The sequence below is a fragment of the Gymnoscopelus braueri genome (genome assembly GCF_963280865.1).
Source record: "Gymnoscopelus braueri genome assembly, chromosome: 11".
Classification (NCBI taxonomy): domain Eukaryota; kingdom Metazoa; phylum Chordata; class Actinopteri; order Myctophiformes; family Myctophidae; genus Gymnoscopelus; species Gymnoscopelus braueri.
Genome location: NC_137613.1, coordinates 28,696,327 through 28,716,557, shown reverse-complemented (window position 1 = coordinate 28,716,557; position 20,231 = coordinate 28,696,327). Strand labels below are relative to the sequence as shown.

Genomic DNA, 20,231 nt, shown 5'->3' with positions numbered 1-20,231 from the left:
TGGGGATGTCTGGACCCACTACTATACAGAGTATAGTATTGTAGAAATAAAATGGGAGCCGTAGGCCTATTATAATCATTATGGTTGCTATTGATGTTGTTTGTTGACCCTTGCCAAGTCAAACACTGTTGAATGTACTCTGTCACAGGCAACATCAACATCATTTGTGTTAGGCAGTGGTAAAGTACTCAGATGTTTTACTCAAGTAAAAGCAGCAATAGCACAATGTAGAAAAACTCTGCATTCAGCATTATTTGAGTTCAAAAGTGCTAGCATCAAAATATACTTTAAGTACTCTTTATGCAGAATGGCTAATTTCCTCAAGTACAGTAATTGAGTAAATGTACTTACTACTTAGTTACCTTCCACGACTGGTATTGGGTATCCTCTGCATGTGCTCAGATCATATGGGATGATCTCAATTGATTTAATTGGAAATCAAGAAACAGGCTTACTGTAGGTAGGTAACGAGTGGAAAAACTAGGCCAAAGCACTCAGTGGATGACGGTGAGCTTATATTATCTCTAACTGTCACCGTGTATTTTATTTGCTCCCTGTGGGGCAGTCAGGGTTTCAATCTAGGGAGGAAAATCCTTGACGACTAATCCTGAAAACTTTGAATTCCCCTGCAGGGATCAACACTGTGGCAGAGTCATGAAAAGAAAGACACCAAGACCAAGAGTTTAAAAGCCCCCGCTAGCAACCTAAGTAACCAGACCAAAGTGGTTTGAACAGACTGACATTGCCATCCTTGAGAGAGCTGACTAGCGAAGGGGAAAAAGGAAAATGTAAGATTATTATTAGTGACGGAATTAAGGAGAGGGGTATACAGCATCACTCAATGATTAACATGTATTCTAACAGTAAAAAGTTTAAAGTACAATAATAACAAGAAAATAAAATAAAAACTACAAAGTGCAATTTGACCTAAGGGTGGCACTAGAAGAAAAAACATGGGGTCACCAAAATCAGTATAGGGGCATCATTTGGGGAATATTGAGGTGCACAGCAAATTCCATTGTAATCAGTCAGTTGTTTTTGAGTTATGTTTCGCACAAAGTGGACGGATAGACGCACGGACAGACAGACAGACGTGGCCTTCCTTAAAGCCCTGCCCTGGAAATTTGCAAGATACAGAAGTTTGTGAGACTCCATTACTCTTCAGAACCTTTTGGTATATTCACCATATAAAAAATAAATAGACTAATCTATCCCTTTCTAGAAATTATAATGGTGGTTCATATTGAACAGCTTTTTCAAATACTTTTCAGCAGTAGACAGAACTGATTTTTTTCTTATATTATTTTTCTTTTTTATGCATAAATGGTGTAAGCCGGTCTTCTTGAGTTGCCAATTTGTGCTGTGGATCATGCATACTGTATCTCTGGGGAAAGTGATAAAACTAATATCCCTCAATGTGTCATGGACAAGGTAAGCAAATCATTCCAGTAATCACCCTATTATGTTACAAATGTACTAAGTGTCACTGTTGTACTGGCAGGAGGTCCACATGCCATTTGTACCACAGATATGCCACGAGGAGCCCTCAGGGTCTGTGCCTGCCAACTAGCTGGCACAGGTATTATGCAACTGCTGCTGTGATTGTAACATTCCAATAGCTCTGGCAGCTTCATACCAGAGGGACATCATTTGAATGGGCCAGTCTATGGTCAGTTTAGGGCTAACAGTTATATATACACAAATGAGTGACAAATTAAAGGAACATCTGAATAACTGAGTGAAGAAACATAACAAATGCATTTGCTTCCATACGCTGCACGATTAACATCCTATCATGCATCAATTTTGGATCAAGATGGCAATAGAAACAGATCTAAGTGACAATGAAATAGGGTTCATTATTCAGACATGGATGGCAGGAGTTTCAGACACAAAACAACTGAACTGGCTTAGTGTTTCAAATAGGAACAGTGATATGTGATATCTGTATTTCAATCTATTGGAAAGACATTAGTAAATTGGGTTGGATGGAAATCAATGATGATGATGCTCATGCATTATTATGATATAGTATTTTTGGAAAAACAGAAGAGCAACTCTTCCTCAGGTGATTGAGAATGCCGATGCAGGATGTGATCAGACCGTCAGCAAGAAGTCAACTACTTAGAGAGGGATGTTATAGTAGGGCTGCAGTGCATTGTTATAGAACTTTTTGAATGCCAATCGGTTCAAAAATAATTTCTGTTCTAATTGTATTTGGAGTAGGGCTCTTGTCACAAGCTCCTATTGCTGTCATTAGGATCTAGTCAACACTCAACAGTTGTTCCGAGGTCTATTTTCCGCTTCACTATTATCTTTCTGGCTGGTTCAGCAATACCATTGATGTTGTGTAAAGTGTAACATGCCTGTACATAGAATATGACCATTCAAGGACGGCATCTGTTAGAGTGGACAACTATAAGAAGTGTCTGAGATTGGTACTCTGGGGTGCTTCCGCCCTGCTGGGGCTCGAGGAATGGCCAGGCCAGGAGGCTTGGGTTATGCTGCTGTAATGCTGTTTTTATGCTTGAATCTTCTTCAATAAATTGCCTACACCTCACCCTGAGTGGAATATTAATATTTACCATAATAGCGTAAGCCCCTCATTACAAATTCTCATTTGAGAGTTCAGTGGTACAACCATAGGCACTGGTCTACACAGATGTGGAAAAAAGAAATATAGTCAGATGAGTCATAAAGATAAAGAAAACGTCAATTAAATATATCAAATGGAAATTTGCCTTTGCCACAATCCTTCACCATATTCTCCACAAGTGGGTGAGTGCATGTGTAACGTACACCAAGATAATGGTACAGGTCTGAATGCTTGGTCCCTATGAGGGGGTCTGGTGTGCCCATTTATAAAGGGGTATAGTGAGCCCAGAACCCATGCTGACAAGAGTTTCTCAGTTCTTTATAGTAACAGATTATAAAGGTGCTGTGAGTGGTATTATTTATAAAACAAATGTTAAAAAGTTGAAGCTCTACATTCCGATAAGATCTAGTGTTTGTACAGTAACAGGTGTCTCCCCCTATCTCTTTAATAAACAGAAAATAACTTTTGAGGTGGAAGTGTTTTCAAATTTTGGTGCAGTGGTCCACTTCCAATAGTCTGCTCATATATTAGTTTCATCACTTCCAATTTCACTTGTTCATCCTATACGTCATAGGAGTTCTCTCCTGATAGGATGAAACCTGAAAAAACAAATTGTGTTTATTAAAGAGCTGGAGTGACGTACACTCCCGTTAGCCATTTAACACGTTTCCACAAAGAATGTACACACTGTGAGCAAGTCACTGACCATGTACATCGTTTGAGTACACTTAGCCCTTGCAGAGACCAAGGACTTTGATTCTTAAGATGTGTATGAGGGACAGTTCAGGGTTGACCATAGCCCAGTAAAGCTCTCAATACCTCTAAAAAGGTGTGTCTTTACTCCTTACTCAATTACAGTCAACATGTAATACTGTAAAAGACGGTCATTCACCAGGTGTTGTGTCGCAATATCTTCTGTATTGAAGTATCGACACAATATAAGTATCCAAGTCTAAGTATCTTCTACAGAAAAGTTGTGCAGTGAAAATAAACGACCTACAAGATCATGTGTAGCACTGGGAGTTTGTATATCCCCCTCATTTTCTTTCATCCATGACATGCCCAAAATAAGGATGTCAGGTTAAAAGTGGTTAATATATGGATTTCCCAGTTGTTCCAAAATGTTCTTATACAACAGTTCTGCTGTCAGTTATATGATATCAATGTGATATTAATTCCCTGACTTTGCAAACAGCTTGGCCAAGGCTGGAGGACACATCAGCTAGCTGCATCAGAGGAACCAGGTCTAACGAAGAGAACACTACTGCTCTCTAGTGGACATGCTGCAGACTGACTAAACAGGAGGTAAACAACAGTCTTACATTTGGCAAAACAATGTACAAATGGTAGATCCAAATTTCAGCTTTTATATAAATTTGTTGAACATGGATCATCTTTTATAGACCACCCAATTTTAAGATAAACAAAAGTATTGAACATGTGACTGACAACACACTGCCAAAGGATTTAGAGTCTGTCCAAGTTGATCACTATTCACTTGACTAGACCAACCCAAATAAGTTTAAACAACTAAAAGAGCCTGCAGTAAAAGCATGACAACAGAAGAATGAAACAGCTGTAATGTCCATGGGTTATTGCAAGCAAAGGATATACTACCAACCAAGTATTAGATGTGATAAGTTATATTTACTTTCATTGTACTTTTTTCACCCAAGCATTGGGTGGTCTGATACCAAAGTGAAAGCCATACAGTTCAAACACCATCTGCTATTCGAAATAATGTAATTGTAATACTTCAAATGACCATGAGGACTTAGGGATGGAGTCTTTAAAATTATTTTATAGAAACGACAGGGCAATAGATACCATTTCACCAACTTTATTTATAACAACGGCAACGGGGATACAGCTCTACTGGGGAGGCTGCTGCTGATCTGGCATGCTCCTGATGATGTCAGAATCACCTGCAGGAGGAAGCAACGGGAAATTGATTAATAATAGATAAGACAACACATATATACTACATATATCCCATCTTCATATTGCAGGCCATATTCATGGACGTGGGGTGCCCTTGTGAGATATGGGTACAATGTTGCCAATGGAGCTCTGGTGAACTGACCAAACCGTGTGGTCAGCTCAATTGAGCTCCGACTGGCTTTCATATAGCGAACCAGTAGTGCCGAACTGGACCATTTTGTTTAGGTCCGTCAGCCCTCCGAATTGATTCGCACAAAAGGAGTGACAGTAATAGGATTCTTAACCAATGGGAAACCGTCCCAATGAAAAACTGCTGGAACAGAGGTTCCCCAAATATTCTTCATAGGAAATCAATTCAAAACTGCATTACTACATGTTTTGGCCTAAATATCATTATGAGCCGAGTCTTGGTATGCTAGCCATAACTGATCTAGGGTGGGATGGAACTTTCAAATTCCAGGTTATATGTATAGACCAATCCTATTGTGATCAGACTTCTGAAAATGTGGAATAATGTGGAACCAGTCCACCACTTTATGTAGATGCCATTTCCTCGTTGATGACATACAACACAAAACTATAAAGCGTAACTTCTTTCAGGATTGCATGGTTAACAACTACCACATGTAGTCATGTCTACTCCACACACTTCCAGAAGGGAACTCACCGGGGTCAATAATCGCCAATGTGCAAACCCTGTAGTATTTGCCGCAGGCTGTGCCAAGCTCAATGTTGTTGCCACTGTAGTGGTGCACGCCAGTCTTGGCCAGCATAGCGTAGTACTCAATCTCAGATTTCCTGTAAGGACAAAAGATTTGTCTATTAGAAATATTAACTATTATTATCTCACTGCTAATAATACAACACGTATATCCTATCTTCATATTACAGCATAGATTCATGGACGTGGGGTGCCCTTGTGAGATATGGGTACAATGTTGCCAATGGAGCTCTGGTGAGATATGGGTACAATGTTGCCAATGGAGCTCTGGTGAACTGACCAAACCGTGTGGTCAGCTCAATTGAGCTCCGACTGGCTTTCATATAGCGAACCAGTAGTGCCAAACTGGACCATTTTGTTTAGGTCCGTCAGCCCTCCGAATTGATTCGCACAAAAGGAGTGACAGTAATAGAATAGGAACCAATGGGAAACAGTTGGGAAACGAAAATACTGCTGGAACAGAGGTCCCCCAATTATTCTTCATAGGAAATAAGTTTAGAACTTCGCTGCATCATATTTTTTGCATGAATATCATGATGACAGTGATACGATGTCAAAATAATGTAAAACAGTGCTAATGAAACACTGCCGGACACTGTACATATAACTTTTACTGCCAATTTTATAGTTAATTGATTTAATCTTAAAACGTAGTGTTAGTCGTTATTAAAATTTTACTGGAATAATTAAATGTTATTGAGCGGTTGAGTCATGATACCTGAATATAGTTTGTAAATTTATTTTCTACAGGAACTATTTTTGCCAAAACGTTTCAAGTCAGCACAGGCTTTAAAATGCATGGAAAAACGAACATAACATGGACAAACAAATAACCTCCATATAAAGCAATTTCATGTCTGCAAGTTCATTTTCATATGAATGGAATCCAAAGACTTCCTCTACAATAAAACCACAGTACTATGCTTTGTAAAAGGTTCTGCAGTAATGTCAAATTAAAAAGGCTCAACATGCCAAATCACCTTATATACACATATATATTATTCATTTACTGCCCTCATATTCATCTCTCAGAAACATCTACACTGTATATTCATAATTGGGTTAAAGTTTAACCATGTGTAAGTGCACATCCTTTAACAGCTGAGTGTTCATGTTTATTGATACCGATTACTGATGTTAAACTGCCATTAGATACCTGAGGGCAGGACAGTTGTTGGCCAGGATGACCAGCTTGGCTTTGCCCTGGCGGATCATCTTCTGGGACTGTTTGTATCCCAGCACGTATTTGCCACTCTTCATCACTAGCTGGAGTCTGGAGTTGATAGACTCCATGGACTTTTTCTAAAGACGGGATGAATAAATGGCTCAGTCAGTACCATGAGAGATGCTACCACATGATGGTCAACAGAAGTCAGATCCCTACAGCAAGTAAAATCCTCAGTTTTGATATATCCATTATATATCCCATCTTCATATTACAGGCTATATTCATGGACGTGGGGTGCCCTTGTGAGATATGGGTACAATGTTGCCAATGGAGCTCTGGTGAACTGACCAAACCGTGTGGTCAGCTCAATTGAGCTCCGACTGGCTTTCATATAGCGAACCAGTAGTGCCGAACTGGACCATTTTGTTTAGGTCCGTCAGCCCTCCGAATTGATTCGCACAAAAGGAGTGACAGTAATAGGATTCTTAACCAATGGGAAACCGTCCCAATGAAAAACTGCTGGAACAGAGGTTCCCCAAATATTCTTCATAGGAAATAAATTCAAAACTGCATTACTACATGTTTTGGCCTAAATATCATTATGAGCCGAGTCTTGGTATGCTAGCCATAACTGATCTAGGGTGGGATGGTTACTAGTTCATAAATGATACTATGATATACATGAAGAAACACCCCTTGTGTACCATGCAATGTCATCGTTCATGTTAAACTACTCAAGTCTGTTTTGCATTTTCCAATTAACAATGCAACAACTTAGTCTAAACGTGTTAATCTGGCAGTACATCCACTTAGTAAGGAACGTCACCAATGCCATTGATCAACATTAGCTGCAGGCTAGGCTACTACGAGCTAATATCAGCGTGCATTGCTGCCTACATCGATATTAACTTTTTTGAACACTTGTCGGTACAAGTAATTCAGACACAACAAACATAACCGGCGTATCAACACAGGGGTATGAATGACACGTTTTAAAGCAACGTGTTTAGCTACGGAGCTAACATGCTAACGGAGGGCCCGGTAGGCAACAACGTTTCCACGTGAAGCGAGGCGGCCATTGCCTCGACGGAGCGGGGGACTCACCGCCTTCTTTGCAGCCACCATTTTTGCGGTTTAGTCCGATCCGGCCAACCTGAGTTTAACACAAATGGAAGCAGAAATTTGTCGTTAACACATAAACACCGACAGAACGACAAGCTGGACAGATATGGGGGTAGTTTTATCTTAAAACTCAGAGCTCACCTTACAGTGAAGTATCCCCAATATGGCCTCGGAGAGAAAGGAAGTACCGTGGTGCATTGCGAACATATGGGCCCACGCGAGGAAAGCCTGGTTTCTATTTGCTGCTCAGTGTGCAGATCCGGTCTGAAGCCCGCCTACTATATCCGGTAATGTGCGCGATAACATATATGTATGCATACAGTCCTGTTCCGTATCCGCACTACACCGGATCTGCAGCCTGTAAAGATAGTTGATCCCAGTTGTAGTGTTCACGTTATACTACTGAGTCTGCGTGAACGAGAACTTGGGCTCGACTACTAGACCAGTGGTTCTCAACCTGTGGCTCGGGACCCCCAGGGGGTCCCCACATGATTTTGGAGGGGTCCCCAGTGACAATTTAAGTACTTACTTTTAAGACCTTTTTAATACCTAAAAAGAAGAAAAAAGAAATGAATTGAAAAGAAGACTATAGACCCCTTAACAGACGACGTCACACTGATAAGAACCAGTATGCGCGCGCAGGCCGGCACCAAATGAAACCCATTCTGTCATGTCTCGCTAGGACGCGCCTCACTAGCCAAGAGGAGGCTGAATGAACTGAAACCAGCGGCTCCTGCACGCATCAACAGGTGCGCATATGAGCAATACAAGGTTTTTCTTGCATATACCTTCTCAGACCCGCGGGAGCAGACCAGTGCAACAACCAGTTATCTAGCCTACCTACTGCCTGATTAGCCTGGTAAACCCTCCCTCCGGAAATCTCAATTCCATTTCATTTCACTCCTGAAATGAAATGGAATTGAGATTTCCGGAGGGAGGGTTTACCAGGCTACTGCCTGATAACCAGTAGTGGAAAAAGTACTCAAATTTTTTCTTAAATACAAGTATCAATACTGCAATGTAGAAATACTCTGTTACATCCGGAATTCAAAATTTACTCGAGTAAAGGTACAAAAGTATTGGTATAAAAATGTACTTAAAGTACCAAAAGTAGAAAGTATTATGCAGAATGTCCCATTTCACAACTTTTCAAATGTATACATCTTTTTAAAATAGCAGATCAAATACTCCAGCAAAGTAAAAAATACATTTTACTTAACATTTTACTTAAGTACAGTACTTGAGTAAATGTACTTAGTTACTTTACACCACTGCTGGTAACTAATAACATCCTGAGTCTGAGTGTGACAGACAGTGTTATTAACTCTGAGAGTGTACAAATGGATGAGTAACTCTGAGAGCGTGACAATGTAGCTACACGTTTGTGTTTGTACACACACACACACACACACACACACACACACACACACACACACACACACACACACACACACACACACACACACACACACACACACACACACACACACACACACACACACACACACACACACACACACACACTCAGAGTTAAATGAACACAGTGTTGGAACAGCACCAGTGCTTCCCAAACCTTTTGGCTCGAGACCCAAAAGAGAAAATGTATGTCTCCCCAGGACCCAAAGCTAGTGCAAATAGCAGATCTCGCGTTGTGAGCTTGTAGATATTTTCACTGCTTCTTAATCATTTGGTTTCTAATTTATGGGATTTCTTTGATTTTCTTTTATGTATTCATGAAATTATTTTAAAAATTATTTTGGAATGTTTTTGTTTTTTTTATGATTTGAAATAATAATATTTAAAAACTAAATGTAAGAAACAAAAAGTTAAGGGATATTTACTCGTGACCCATACAAATTGGACCGCGACCCAAACATGGGTCCCGACCCACTGTTTGAGAACCACTGGTCTACACAGCGCGCACACTAGTCAACGATCCACACTTGCGTGTCAAGCTGTCGAGGCACCTACACCTAGGAGCGTGTCCATGTTGAACACACCTTACATTCTTCCTATGCGGGGACCTCACGGGACCAGTGGAATTTAACGAAAGCAGTCTTATTTGTCCAGTGGATCTGAGGACCTTTGCATTTTTAACTGACACTATCATCAATGCAGGGCGTCATCAGGAAAGCTGCCAAGTCTTCCTCTCAGCGCTAACTTCTACTTTTCTTTTTTTAAAGCTGCACCTCCACTTCTCTATGTGCTAAGAGACAGAATAATGGGATGCTCAACATCTACAGCTACAGCGGTGGATACGACCCGGCCGAGCACCAAGCCAGAGGAATGCAACGGCGCCAGCACCACAGGTAGGACCTACTGTACTATGTTTGTTAAAGGACAAGTTGTTGACTAACTTCTATTTCGATTTCCATGAGGGTAGAAAAGTTCCACATGCATTTCAATAGGCTATCATAGTATAACATATTATTAATAGAATGCAAATCAATATTAAATGTAAAAAAATATATATATATATATATATATTTTATAATTTATTATATATATTATATTATTATTATATATTATAATGCAATTCTTTCTACCTCTTTGTCCAAATTGCGATATGGAAAGGGTGGGTTTTGGACAAGTTCATCGTCATTTTCCATATCACCCGTTTTATTATGGAACACTATTCTCATGAGGGTGGCACAATTTAATTACTAGTCACCCATATTTAAGCAACATTATGGAATTCTATTAGCACAGCGGGGAACCATGCAGTAATAATGTAGATATCCACAATGACAGGATGGGAAAGTCAACTGTCATTGTTTAGTACATTGGTACTGGGTCTGTCGTCCCTGGGAGGGACAGTGGCGTTCAGGGTATTCGGTGACAAGCTTCGATTTCAAAGGGAAATAGAGAAGCCACTGTAGACACTAACTTCCTTGTACTGAGACAGAGATGGGTAGGTTTGGGTACAAATTAGCACACCTCTCAAAGGTAAACCCCAAACACTGCATCTCTTGGGAGTGTTTTGCAGCATCTACACACTACAGCATTCCATTTCAATTCAATTTAGGCATTTAACAGATGCTCTTATCCAGATTGACAAAGTGCAAGATCAAAGAAAATGGTGTGAATCCTACTGTATATAGTCAACAAATGACAGGGTAAATGTCCATGTAAGTACAGTGCAAAGAAATTAATGTAGTGCTTCAAAACTAAACATCAAACCTAGCATCTGTCTAAATAAACAACATGCTATCTAAATTACATTATTTGCATCCCTATTTTGGGCATGTCATAATATGCAAACATTTTGCAAAAATAGATGAAGATTTGGCCAAAAATTGCAGATCTACAATCTTACAACATGTCGTGTTGTGAGCTTGTATTGGTTATTTTTGGCAAAGAGATTTGGTGTAGAGGGAAAAGAAGAGAGGACCAAGTGTAGACCGCTGGGTGATTGTGGTCAGCAAAGTATCTAGGGTTTAAGTGGTTTAATGGAATCAGTATGGATTTATATACCTCTCATCATGTCCATGAGAAAAAACACATAATGAGTCCATGTGTTTTCTGACAAATTAGTTTGAGGGAGTTGAGGAATATTTTTGTGATTTACAAAGCTTCCTAATAGGAAGTTCCTATCTCTCCACCTGCAGTATAATAAGAGAGATAGGAACTCTATATAGATAGGAACTTAGATAGTAAGAGATTACTATTTTCATAACGTCTGCAAACACACGCACGCACGCACAGACAAAGAAATATAAGCTTTTATCACACCAGATGTCTGACAGAAAAGATAGAGAAATAGCTTGAAGCCCCTTATTCTGTCCTTCTCAAGGTTTATCAACTGAATGAAATTAAGTGTAGGCTACGTGATTATGTCCTGTATGTAATGTAATATTCAGTGTGCACCCTATTTCATTGGGTAGGTAGACGTTAACTCAATGATAGAATGTATAACAATGACTATTCAGATCAATAGTTTCTTTCTTCCCACCTATCCACAAGTTTCCTAGGGAATGGTGGGCATCACTTCCTGTCGATTTGATCAGGTATCAGGGATCAAATCGACAGGAAGTGATGCCCAACGTGTGGATAGTACTATAGAAAGTTGTAGAATTCTGTACAAAATCTAATCTGATAACAGTCTTCTCTTATGGGGGTCCCTGACACCTAATCTTTTCAAATGGGGTCTGCAGTCTAATTAATACGTATCAATTTGCGCATCTTTGACAGGAAAATGTTTGAGAACCAATGGCTTGGGCTGTGCTATAACTAATTGGGATCTGAATAGATAAAGTGCTTGTTGGATTGGAAGGTGTCCATGTTATCATTCTTGAGAGTCAGCTGGAAATTTGACTGAGATATTTTCTTAGCTTTGCATGCAAGCTCCTTGTGAAGGATCACATTGTTCCACCTGTAACCCTCAAGGCAGAAGACATTAACCTTTTTTTCATTTATATGATGTCATGAAACCACAACTCATTATGACATAGCGTTGGTGTTAGCTGAAAATAAACATCAGGCAATGTACTGTAGTGATCTAAGATGGTCACTTCTATTTCAAGCATACTTTCTTTCTAAGTGCTGAAGTTTAACCTGTTGAAACTGTTGAGAACTATGACGCCTCTCTTTCTAACCATAATCTACCTGGTATGATTAAGATACAGTTCTTTGGGTAAGATTCCATGCAAATATTTATGAATGCAAAATGGTGAGGATATATAATTGAAAAGGTAGTGATCATAATAAAGGGCGGCGGCACTAAAAAGATATTGCTTGCTACAGTAAGTCAAGTGGATGGCGGTGTGGCGGAATAACGATAATGGTGAAAGTCACGATATGGTTATAGTCTACTGTATAGTGCTTGGTGTAGACACCCCTTAACCACCCACACCCCCACACACGCACGCACGCACGCACGCACGCACACACACACACACACACACACACACACACACACACACACACACACACACACACACACACACACACACACACACACACACACACACACACACACACACAAACACTGTTTTTGGAGTTTTGGGTTGTGAAAAATAGGAGAATGTGTTAATGAGTCTAAAAGTTTCACTCAGCTTATGTTTCAGATGGGGTGAATTGGGCTATGCTGTTAAATAATCACATACTTCATTCATGCACTATATTTAAATAAATTAACAACTCTATATTGCTAACTAACAGAAGTATAGAATTATTTCCCCTTATTTGTATACGTGTGTACTGTAAATATGTTCCATATCCGCATAATGCTAGATAGGTTTCTGTTGTTCCTTAATTTATACATTTGTAACTCTGAGAGTATACAAATGTAACCAAATGAACAGGCCCATTTGGTTACATTTGTACACTCTCAGGGATTTCGCTGGTAGTTTGACAACTCTCTGCCTGTGCCTCCTGAGAGCCAGCGGGCAGCAGTGTCACTAACAACACATAATGATCAGTAATGATCTGCAGTCAATACCACAAGAAATACAGTACATATATAGCCTACCTAACACATTATGTTATTTTTTATTTTTGCCATGGCATGGCTATTTTTGCTGCGCAACACTGTAGTACAATAAAGTATAACATAGGGCTGGTTATTAGTATGTTGTTCCAAAGGGTTAACAACTATTTTATTGGCAATAGGCCTCCATGGTGACCAAACAATAAGGAAAAAAGCCAAGGTTACACAATTGATGCCCCATGCTTTCTCAGTTAAACCTTGAATAGAGTTTGGTATTTGATACGTATCTGACAGAGAATATTTGTTTACTGTTTGCTGACCGTAGTCACCATTATAATCCTCGCCTAGAGAGAACCACATAACATGAGAACATGAGGCTGTTGCTCTGTGTTGCCACGAGGCCATCGTGAGGGAGATGTCATAATATATACTCACAAGTCAGTCTCTATATGTTTCACTCAATAGAGACTGGAGGACAATCTCCCAGGAAGTAGTGTTTTACAATTAAATCCTGTCTCAGACACGCACTCACTGAAGTCGGGTTTGACGCAGGGCACGCAACTCAGATGGGGTGTGATGTCACATTCTCAATCAGAGTCAATCAGAGCCAGACTAAAGACATGGTCAATAAGGAAGTATGTTTGTGGATGTTTAGGTACAAAACAAGCGCTCCTCCATCCCCAAACAGCACGTCTAATGCAATTGACAGCGGTGTGTTTGGTGTTTATGTACAGATGTTCTATGTAAATACTTGTTGGATTATGCAAACTCATTGGAGTTCTGGATGATAAAACTAATACAGTACATACTGTTTTCACAGTCTACAAAATGAAGGTAAAGATAGAGCAATGAAAGAGGTACCGTATAGCTCTTTAAGGGACGTTTTGGGGGAAGAAAAATACTTGCTATGTACATTACATTTATTGAACAGAGATTATTTAAACCACACCAGGGGACATATGGACAGGGACTCTAAGAATGTATGGACAATGTGAAAGATCCTGCACTCTCGACAGGGGCAGCCAGCGACAGTGGCAGAGTAGCAGAGGACAGCGTAACGATCCCCGACCAGACGCCGGCTGCAGCGGAAGCTAAGCCTGCAGACGACGCTGCTGCCACCAGCGCCACGCCTGCAGAGAGTACGAGCGCCATTCCACCAGCTGCAGAAGCAGCGGCAGCAACGGAGCCAGCAGCTGACAGCCCCCCAGCTGAGAAGCCAGCGGACTCTCCAGCGCCTCCGCCTGCAGAGCCTGCGCCTCCGCCTGCAGAGCCTGCGCCTGCAGAGCCTGCGCCTGCAGAGCCTGCGCCTGCAGAGCCTGCGCCTGCAGAGGCAGCACCTGCAGCCCCAGAAGGTGGGTGAGAGTGGGAAGAGTAGGAGTCCAATGGTCACAAGTGTTTTCTGTCTTTTGGACAGTCAGCACAAACCTCCTAAACATATCTTTTGTTTGTTTGTTTGTTTTCGTTAGATAATGTGATCATTGACCATGTGAATTTAGACCATGCAGAAAATAGTTCTTATTGTAGCTCTATTGTATACCTGGGTTTTTAGAAGACTGTGGGCTTGTGGAGACAGTTATTGAAGTGAAACTGTATTTTAATACCACAGAATGTCCAGGATGAAAGCTAAACGGCCTCAAATCAAGACCTCGGCCCCAGCAAGGTTCAAGCCCAGCCCAGTTTCCCATGGAAATGACATCTGTGTTCTAGGCTTAATCTCCTAAATTAAGACTGGACAGTTGACACATGGATTGAGTTCGCTGACCGCTTGGCAAAGTTGCAAAGTTGATAAGGGGAACTGAATACCTGTGTGTGTGTGTGTGTGTGTGTGTGTGTGTGTGTGTGTGTGTGTGTGTGTGTGTGTGTGTGTGTGTGTGTGTGTGTGTGTGTGTGTGTGTGTGTGTGTGTGTACAACCAGCCCTGGCTCTCCCCCAGAATGTCCTAATATGGTGCTGGTGTGTGGGGGTGGTGTATGTGTGCATATGCGTGTGTGTGTGTATATATTTAATTCATTATACATAGTGAGTTGAACACCTGGAAAGTATCAGAGCCCTCAGAGATTCTACTGGCACACTGCATAGCCACTGGCCCTGAAAGTTCACCACCTTGCCGAAAACAGCTGTCACCATACGCTTTAATAGTAGACTAATGACAATATAGACGCGTCATTGCGAGGGAAGGTGAACTCATTTATGGCTCCATTGACCAGCGGTAACCTGAGTGGTGTTTCCACCTTCTGCTCTGTGACCCAATGAACACAGAACAGCCCCGGTGCCCCGGTGAATTATGTCCCTTCCATCTTTCCCTAGAGTAGACCCTCCCAGGGCCCAGTGTCATTACAGAGGCTGTAACCAGGGCAGTATCCAACACACAGACATTGTTTAGGGCTTTTAATGAACACAATGGCAGTGGTGGACAAAGTACTCAACCCCAGTAATTTAGTCAGTTAAAGTACTGGAATAGTTGCTTTTAAAAACACTCAAGCATTCAAAAGTACAAACTTTGTCTTTTTAATATCAATGCATTTCTGTATTGATATTTAGACACCTCCCCCCCCCTGCCAAAAAAAACAAACCTCAACAAAACTCAAAGAATGTAACAGTACAGTATTCAAGTGAAGGCTACTTCATCACTGTCCAGTGTCCATTGCACACCTGGGTAGGTACACGTACGCTTGTGTTTGCAGGTCACTTCATTTGCTACACAGTGACATCATGGTGGCCAATGATAAAACTTTAAATATAGCACTTAAAATGGCTCCCCTTAACAGCTTAAAATTGCACAGTCAAGGTGCAGTATGGCAACATGCTTGGCTGGGTTACGTTTTTTTTTACGTTACGGAGCTAACAGGGCAGCCTCAAAGTCTTCCCCTGAGGAATCTCTCTGGGAAACATGTGTGACTATTTGTGCAGTAGCACAGCTACAATGTATTCATTGTGCAAAATTAATATTTTTAAGACAATGAATAATTGGCAGCAGGAAGGAGAGCAGCTGTCTAGGGACCTGAGGGTCCCCGGTTCGATCCTCAGCTCCTCCTGGTTTCGTGTCGAAGTGTCCAAGACACACAGTAACCGCTCCTGATAAGCAGGTTGCTGCTTTGCATAGTTACCTCTGCCGTTGTAAAGCACTTTAGATAAAGTTGCTACTATAGTAATGTAGGCCATTTCTAATGCAGTGGTTCTCAACCTGTGGGTCGGGACCCCCAGGGGGGTCCCCACGTGATTTTGCGGGGGTCCCCAGATGACAGTGAAGCGACAATTTAAGGACTTTTAAGACAAAAAAAGAAAAGAAAAGAAAAAGACCATTACTGCATCAAAAGCAATCAACAAACTATACTATAAAAACTGGTCAAACATTGGCCAAATTGTCAAATAATATAAGAAATCCATTGACCAAAAGCATTTTGAAAATAGCCGATCTACAAGCTCACAACGCCTTGCATTGCGAGGCTTGTAGATAGGCTATTTTCACAATATATATTTGTGGAACCGAGTCAAACAAAATTTCATGTCTCAACTCCTACTTGGAATTGTAGCCTACAATTCCAAATGCTTGTCAGAGTGGGGGGGTCAAATAATAGTTCAAATATAATTATTTTGGGGGGTCACGGCTGGAAAAGGTTGAAAACCACTGTTCTAACCAGAACAGCTTTTCTCCATAAACATCCTCTTGGCAGCACAGGGCCGGAAAATGTCCACATGGTCAGATTCGAGAGTGTGTCCTGTCCACGACTTCACATCACATGCTGAAGCTGCTCCTGGCAACCGCTGTTCAGACACAGATGTTTTTAAAGATGTATTTTAGGCAGCAGTTTTGCTTTTTATTTAGACAACAGTGCAGAGAGACAGGAAATTGAGCAAGGGCAGAGAATGTAACACAGGTCTCCAGACAGAATCAAATCGCTATCATGTGGCCAGTGATATAGTCAGCTACCATAATCATAATTAATTTCATTTCATTTAGAGTCCAAAGGAACTTGTATGTGTCTGTACAGTGGTACACAACTGACCAAGCACCTTTTCCATCTACTCAGGCCATAACTCTATACAGGGAAATGCTTAACAAAGGATGATTGATGCTGTCATACCACTGCTATCAATTCAGCAATGCAAATGACTAGCAGGCCATTGAATCAGGAAGTTGACCCATTTTCCTGTTTGTCTAATGCAAAGTACCTTTGTGGGTCATTATAGCTTAGCAAGGACAGCAGTCAAACCTAGAAACACTGTGATGACTCACTGCATTTTCAAGGTCTAACTATACAGTAGTTTCAATAAGTATGAGAAGTTCTGATGGGTTTGATGCTGGGCGGTGGGGGGGGGGTATGAAATCTTAATGCAAATTATAGATCGTTAAATTGAGAACTGGTGCAACTATTTAGCATTTCCAGCCGATCAAATACTGCAGTCTTGAAAAATGTTTCTCCACTTCCGCTGGTCATGTCTTGATTGTCTCCGCCAGGCCGAAAGGCATGGCGAGAGAGTATGTTTTACCCCCTGTCCGTCCGTCCGTCCGTCCGTGTGTCCGTCCGTGTGTCCTGTCTGTGTGCGACCAGCTAATCTCAGGCACCGTTGGCCCGGCCGCTGTGAAACTGTGCACACACACTCCTTGGATGCCAATTCAGAACCTCTGCCCCAATTTTTCACATGGGCCTGTTATAGCGCCACCAGGAGGCCGATTTGTGCAAAACCCATTTTTTAATATTACTCCTACAGATTTTATCCAAACGTCATGCAAATCGGTACACAGTATCTTTATAGTCATGTGATCAACACGGATCTGTCAGATTTCCCAAATTCCATCCTGATTGGCTAAGGTTGGCTTCCAAAGTTTGCAGGATTGGTCCGTTTTGAACAAAATGCCTCAAACTATGCACGCAGCTTGTGATTTCCGTGGAATTTCACACGCACATTCCCACTAGGCCGAGGAATAAATGCCACCCTTTTCACATTGGCCTGTTATAGCGCCACCACCAGGTCTAATTTAGCAAAACACTTTTTTGGAACAGAATGCATCAAATCATGAATGCAGTGTTCGATTGGCGTGAAAGGTCTAAGAATAAATGGCACCCTTTTCACATTGGCCTATTATAGCGCCACCAGGAGGCACAATAACGTACCTGACCTGGCGGAGACCTGTGCTCCGAGGAGCACTTTTTTCAGTCTTTCTACACTCTGGGCTTGAATCAGACTTGCAAACTGGTCTTTCCTTATTGGTAAAGACCAATTTGCAAGTTTGATTCAAGGAAAGTCTGTGGGCTGGGAAGTGTCTCTCTTGCCTGCACTTTGTTTGTCAGCGTAGTGTGTCAATAAGATGCAATCTGAGTCCAGAGAGAAACTGGAGTAAGCCAACACACACTGACTGGGCTGCTACTGTATACGTCAGGCCTGGCCAGCCTCCCTGACTGTGTTTCACAGCCAATGAGGAAACAGGATAAAGTCTCTGTGTTAAGTGCAGTGAGCACTGAGCCTCACAGCTCATCCAGTGTTGCATTGAAAATAGACGATCTACAAGCTCACAACATGTTGACAGGGGGATATTTTCGGCGTGCCACACTGGTGTGCAATGAATTAAGCATGGTACTCGGTAGAAGTAATCCTGTATGAATCTAAAATCTTAAATGCATATAGCTGGAAATTAAGACGTGAGTTTTTTATGATGTGGTTCCGTAGAAGGCTAGTCCTAGAAGAGGGTCCACATAAGCCACAGTGTTATTAGGCCCTGTCTTGTTTTTCTGGGCATAGTTTTTTGGTCACATAGGTTAACATCATTGTGTCATCATAAATCACTTACCAGTTACTTTTCCATTCCCTTAGTCTGATTATATAATACTAGGCCGGTGCCCTTTGGGCCCCGGTCTACTCGGGCACCACGCAAGTCAGGAACGATGAAATACCTGGGTAATCTGTGACACATACGCCAAGTCAATCGGTGCCCGAGTTATGCCTGGGACAGACAGACAGACAGACAGACAGACAGACAGACATATATGTGATGTATATTTAGTTTTGTTTTGGGGTATTAACCAAATATTCGATTTTTTTGCTGTGCAGTTTCCGTTTCCAGGAAGTGAATGTGATATTGTTTATTTATGTTTTTGGTGTGAAAAGAAATCCATTAATTCATTCATACATACACAAGTTCCTGCAATTTATAAATACAGAATAAGTACAGGCTTATTCATTCAATAATGACGGAACTCGTACATGTTCATATACAGTACAGAGTACAGCGACATGCTATTATTCACACGCACCACTCTCTTTCTGTCTTTCTCTCCCTTTCAATCTCTCTTGGAAATCAGGAGCCAGTGAAGCCCCAGCAGCCCCAACAGAGCCCAAGGCAGAAGATACACCAGGTGAGCAGAGATGCAGTTACAACATTACATAACCACATAACCACACATTACATATTCATGTCCATAATCTGACCCTACTCTGTTTCCCTCTGTGCTTTTCAGCTCCCACCTAATGAGCGAAGTGGAACTATAGTGCACGTGGCTCAACAGATGAATTCTGCGTGTCCCATGTTGTCTTTCCGTGTGTAAATATACTGTACTTATGAGTGAGAGAGAGAGCGATATGCCTGATTTATGCTCCATCGCATGGTGGCGGCGCACGCTGCAAATAGCCGATCTACAAGCTCACAACATGTCGCCTTGTGAGCTTGTATATCGGCTATTTTCGTCATGAGACACTGGCGTACGATGAGGTGTAAACCAGGCGATAGAGAGAGAGATAAAGAGAGAAAGACATTGCCATGTTGCCAAGATGCAGACCCTGTGATAACTATGTCCATTCAGGGTCCCTCAGTCATCACTGTGCCTTCTGTCCCTTATTATGGTGTCGTATGGTTGACATTTGTGCTTGCTATTTGCTAACTGTATAGAGATGCTTTCTGGTTCTTAGCATGTGTGTTTATCTAAAAGAAGATATACTCAGTTGAGAAATCTTATGTTACCGAAACATAAATCTACCCCTTTATCATTGTATAAAGTTAATATATTGCACATTTTGTGAAGTATTCGGTATTTCCTGTGATACAATCCATAAACCAAAATCTGTTTCTACTGAATCTCAATGTCTGTTGACACAGATGAGGATGTTGAATGATTCAGATCAGTAATATCAATTTCAGATGAACATCCATGAGATGTGAGAAAAAACCATTGTAATTTATTTTTTAACTTTCAATTAATAGTTGCTGCCGTGTCATTTTTCTCTCTCTAGCAAGCAAGAAATCTTGTCAAAGATGTAAT

The 20,231-nt window shown here is 41.2% G+C and overlaps 2 protein-coding genes across 3 annotated transcripts; one reads left to right on the top strand and one right to left on the bottom strand.

Annotated features, from left to right (window-relative positions):
- Positions 1-4,420: 4,420 nt before the first annotated feature.
- rpl30 (ribosomal protein L30) lies at positions 4,421-7,753 on the bottom strand. 2 transcript variants are annotated; one of them, XM_080442045.1, is made up of 5 exons: positions 7,690-7,753; positions 7,531-7,579; positions 6,415-6,560; positions 5,205-5,335; positions 4,421-4,521 (listed from the first exon to the last, which is right to left on the bottom strand). In XM_080442045.1, exons 2-5 carry the CDS (start codon positions 7,549-7,551, stop codon positions 4,469-4,471), a joined length of 351 nt encoding a protein of 116 aa, XP_080298171.1. In that variant the 5' UTR covers positions 7,552-7,579; positions 7,690-7,753; the 3' UTR covers positions 4,421-4,468. The 2 variants fall into 2 exon arrangements, with proteins under 2 accessions (XP_080298171.1, XP_080298170.1); XM_080442044.1 differs by having other exon boundaries at positions 7,695-7,729.
- Positions 7,754-9,505: 1,752 nt separating this feature from the next.
- On the top strand, positions 9,506-20,212 carry LOC308096046 (uncharacterized protein). Its single transcript, XM_080443312.1, has 4 exons — positions 9,506-9,857; positions 13,993-14,328; positions 19,278-19,331; positions 19,434-20,212. Exons 1-4 carry the CDS (start codon positions 9,770-9,772, stop codon positions 19,442-19,444), a joined length of 489 nt encoding a protein of 162 aa, XP_080299438.1. The 5' UTR covers positions 9,506-9,769; the 3' UTR covers positions 19,445-20,212.
- Positions 20,213-20,231: the final 19 nt, after the last annotated feature.